Source organism: Grammomys surdaster, unplaced genomic scaffold (genome assembly GCF_004785775.1).
Source record: "Grammomys surdaster isolate TR1022 unplaced genomic scaffold, NIH_TR_1.0 166, whole genome shotgun sequence".
Classification (NCBI taxonomy): domain Eukaryota; kingdom Metazoa; phylum Chordata; class Mammalia; order Rodentia; family Muridae; genus Grammomys; species Grammomys surdaster.
The window spans coordinates 437,243-441,194 of NW_021604614.1; the positions used below are offsets into that span (position 1 = coordinate 437,243).

The following is a 3,952-nucleotide window of genomic DNA, read 5'->3' on the forward strand; positions in this document are numbered from 1 at the left end:
TGTGCCCCCAGAACCTTCTGTCCTCTCTGTGATCTGGCATCCTCAGTGGTGTCTTTTGGTGAGCAGACGTTTTTAATCACAGTGAAGTCCCCTTTAGCTCCATCTAGCCCAGCTTTGATGCCATGCGTGCGAGTGGAGAACTCTCTGCCTACGTTTTAAATGTCCCTGAACCCATCTCTTCTCCCCAACTTCTTCTGCCCGGCTCTGTCTGCCAAGTCTCTCTCTCTCGGTCCCACCCTCCACCCCACTCACATCCTGTCCCAGCTTTGGCCCATCTGAGACTCTTTCTCCCCACAGTTCTCATGACCCTACTTGCACACGAACAACCCTGTCTCATCCAGGAGACTCAAAGACGCTAGGTGCTCAATAAAACCCCCATCAATGAAGTCAATGCCCTGTGGTCCAGATGGGGGGCATTAAAAATGCCCATTGCTTCTAAACAACAGCTCATCAGGAACAGCTGAGCAGAGCAAAGGAACCAAGAGTTTTGGAAAAACTAGCGTGGAAGGGAGTGTTTCACCATCTTCCCAACCAGAGTGCTAACCACGCAAACATCACCCAGATGCACTCTCTGTGTTATTTATTCCCGCTTCAGCCCCGGACTCCGAGGGTGATGGAGACTGTTTCCCTACCGATGCTATCCCTGCACTGGTTCCCACCCCACCCCATCTTGACTGACTCCAGGTATGGAGGAGACACCTCTAGTCTTTCTCCTCGCCGTGTGTGATGACATAGCACAGATTCCTGTAGTCTAAGTTGCCACAGACATCTGGTGGGAAAGCTGCAAACATCTGCTTGACCTGTGAGAGGGAGCAGAGGGTCGGGTTAAATGGAGGCTCACCAGGTGAAGAAAGGAGAAGTCAGAACAATGGATCGATGGGAATGTCACCCCCACAGACCCACTTACCTCCTCCTCACTGAACCGGTCGGCCTGGGTCATAAGCTTCTCCTTAATGCTGTAGGTAGAGAGAAACCATCATGTCTTGTGGAAAAGCTGCCTGGTGGCCACGTGGACATGAAGTCTCTAGGAGCGCTCCAACCCAGATGATCCCAGTCTAGGGCTGGTTCTCCCAGCCCCAAGGCATCTCTTTGACCCCTAAGTGCTTCTCTTGCAGCCTGTACTCTCCTAGCAACAACCAGGAACAGATGAACAATCTTGAGACTCCGATGTGACTTGGAGGCTTCTCAGATTCCCATGGTGTGCGTACAACTAATCTTAGACTCCTGGGAGGGGTCCTTATATTTGTCAGAGAGTGGAACCCAGGACCTAGACCATGTAATGCAAATGCTCTACTGCCCCTCCCTGGGGGATTCTAGGCAGGGGCTCTACCACTGAGCCACGCCCCCAGCCCCTCACTGGGGGATTCTAGGCAGGGGCTCTACCACTGAGCCACGCCCCCAGCCCCTCACTGGAGGATTCTAGGCAGGTGCTCTACCCTCAAGTTGTATCCCCAGTCCTCACTACTTTCTGTTTTGAAACATCTCACTAAGTTTTCCAGGTTTACTACAGACTTACTCTGTAGCTCAGATTGGTCTTGAATCTCCTAGCTCAGCTTCTAGAGTAGCTGGAATGACCAGCCTGCACCCCCCCACCCCCTGCCCCCACCCCACCATTATCTTTTCCAGCTTGTGGTTTTGGCTGTTTGTGTTTGGCCCCAGCATTTCCCAGACTACATCATACTGTTTAAGGTGAAGAGCATCATGGGAAGATGTGGTCCAGTCTTCTCATGAATTCCTTTAGACCTTGCTTCCTGAAAAACCTGGGACATTTATGCAAGATTCCCTTTTATCTAGGGAGAAACCAAGGCTTGGGAGGGTTTCCGGCTTCCCTGCCATCCCAGAGGGAGGCTGTGACAGAGTTGGGTCTGTCTCCTTGGGATCCAGGAAAATACAGCTGGAGGCGAGGCCTGCACCCAGTTCTGGATGATAATTTATATCCTTCACAACCAGCGAGGGTTTGCAGACATGGGGTTCTGTGGGCAAGGATGGGGTCAGAGAGCTGAGCAGAGCCTCTGCTCTCAGGGTATCCTCTGGCGCCATTGGTAGCAGGCCCTGGTTAAGGAGCGACACATAGTTTCCGTTGTTTATTACTATGGAACAGTCACAGTTTCCAGGTTGCCAAAGATGGGGACTTTGTATAGACTCTGCTTCGACCAGATCCACTTCTGTGGCCTATCTGGCCAGCAGCCCTGTCTGCTAGGTTTCCACAGCCCAGGATTGTTCCTCCCATTCAAGATGAGTCCCTCGGGGGCACTCCTTCCTCTCCCCACCTCACTCCTATCTTCATATTGGTGGGAGATAAGATGATTCCGGCCATGCTGGGAGTGGGGGCATTCTCCTGGTACCTCTCTGAGTCCTCAAGATTCAGGAATGAGCACAGACCCAGAGGATGGGGTTTTGGTTTGATGTGCCCTTGGCACTTTGGTAGTCCCTCTGTCCCTCTGCACCCCAGGGAGCCTGACTCTCAGCCTTTGAGGACAGTATGTAAGAAGGCACATGAACGTCTATCTGGGCAAGATTCCATCCACCCCTCCCCCACCCCCATAGCTGGAAGCTTCTATGGGCAGCCAGACCCATCAGCACCTGAACTCCTAAAGAATGACTGTCACCAGATACCAGCCTATCCTTGAGACGGAGGGACATCTCACCAGGTAGAGCCACCTAAGAACCAGCAAACTTTGAAAGGGACATCTTGGAGGTTGGCTGAACTTCCAGGGACCAATGTAGATTGCCGCTTCCTGACCTTGGCTCTTCGTCCCTTTTGCTCTTACTAAGACGTTTCCCATGTGTGTATGAAACAGGCCACCAGAACAGGGCCCACCTCTGTCATGCTAGCCCAAGGGCCTGCAGGATGGCTGCTTATGGCCACTTCCTACCCAGTTTTCCCAAGCGGAGCTGGCCAGTGGCGTCCCCATCTGGCCCTGTCCTCTCCCCAAACCCTGGTTTCTGGATCTTTGCTGGCCAGTCCTTCCCTTTCCACCCGCATATCCATGGGCCATAATCATCTCCTCCTCCTCTCCCTCCTCCTCCTCTCCCTCCTCCTCCTCTCCCTCCTCCTCCTCTCCCTCCTCCCCCTCCTCTTCCAGGCTCCAGGCTATTCATTCCCCAGATCAGCAGCCCATACACACTAAACCCTGGTTCACCTGTGCTGTCCCCACACCTAGAATACTATTTCCGCCCCAGACTGGCCAATCTGGACCCATCCCTCAAGGCTCACCCCAATCTCTCTTCATTCCCAACACTCAGAAGCAATCCTTGACCCATACTGCCCCTTCACTTCCACACCAAGAGAGGGGGAGCACCAGATCAGGAGGGAGGGAGGGTATACCAGGAGGAATGGCTGGTTTGGGGCAGGGGCCTCTAGCCACTGGATGTATGTTTGCCCTGCTCAGCTGAGTTCTGAGGAAGAGAGGAGCCAGGGCTGACACCCACCCTGGCTCAGTCCTTAAAACTTACAAGTCAGCCTTGACGAAGCCTTTTCCTTCAGTGTCAAACACTTTGAAGGCGTGCAGTATGGTCTCTTCTGGGTCCGTGCCTATAGGTAGCACACATAGGACAAGAAAGGTTAGCAAGGCCCTCTCAGAAGTGGTGCTGAACTGGGCAGGAGTTAAGAGACAGGGAAGGTCTCCAACTCCTACTGAGCCACGCCCCCAGCCCCTCACTGGGGGATTCTAGGCAGGGGCTCTACCACTGAGCCACGCCCCCAGCCCCTCACTGGGGGATTCTAGGCAGGGGCTCTACCACTGAGCCACGCCCCCAGCCCCTCACTGGGGGATTCTAGGCGGGGCTCTACCACTGAGCCACGCCCCCAGCCCCTCACTGGGGGAGTCTAGGCAGGGGCTCTACCACTGAGCCACGCCCCCAGCCCCTCACTGGGGGAGTCTAGGCAGGGGCTCTACCACTGGGCCACGCCCCCAGCCCCTCACTGGGGGATTCTAGGCAGGGGCTCTAC

The 3,952-nt window shown here is 54.5% G+C and overlaps 1 protein-coding gene across 3 annotated transcripts in view; it reads right to left on the reverse strand.

Annotated features, from left to right (window-relative positions):
- Positions 1-568: 568 nt before the first annotated feature.
- Myl10 (myosin light chain 10) overlaps positions 569-3,952 on the reverse strand; it is an 8,856-nt gene continuing 5,472 nt past the window's right edge. For all 3 annotated transcript variants that reach the window (XM_028766097.1, XM_028766099.1, XM_028766098.1), the window contains 3 exons: positions 3,457-3,535; positions 908-956; positions 569-800 (listed from right to left, as the gene is read on the reverse strand). In XM_028766097.1, coding sequence (XP_028621930.1) covers positions 702-800; positions 908-956; positions 3,457-3,535 — 227 coding nt within the window. In that variant the 3' untranslated portion in view covers positions 569-701. The remainder of the gene's footprint in view (positions 801-907; positions 957-3,456; positions 3,536-3,952) is intronic.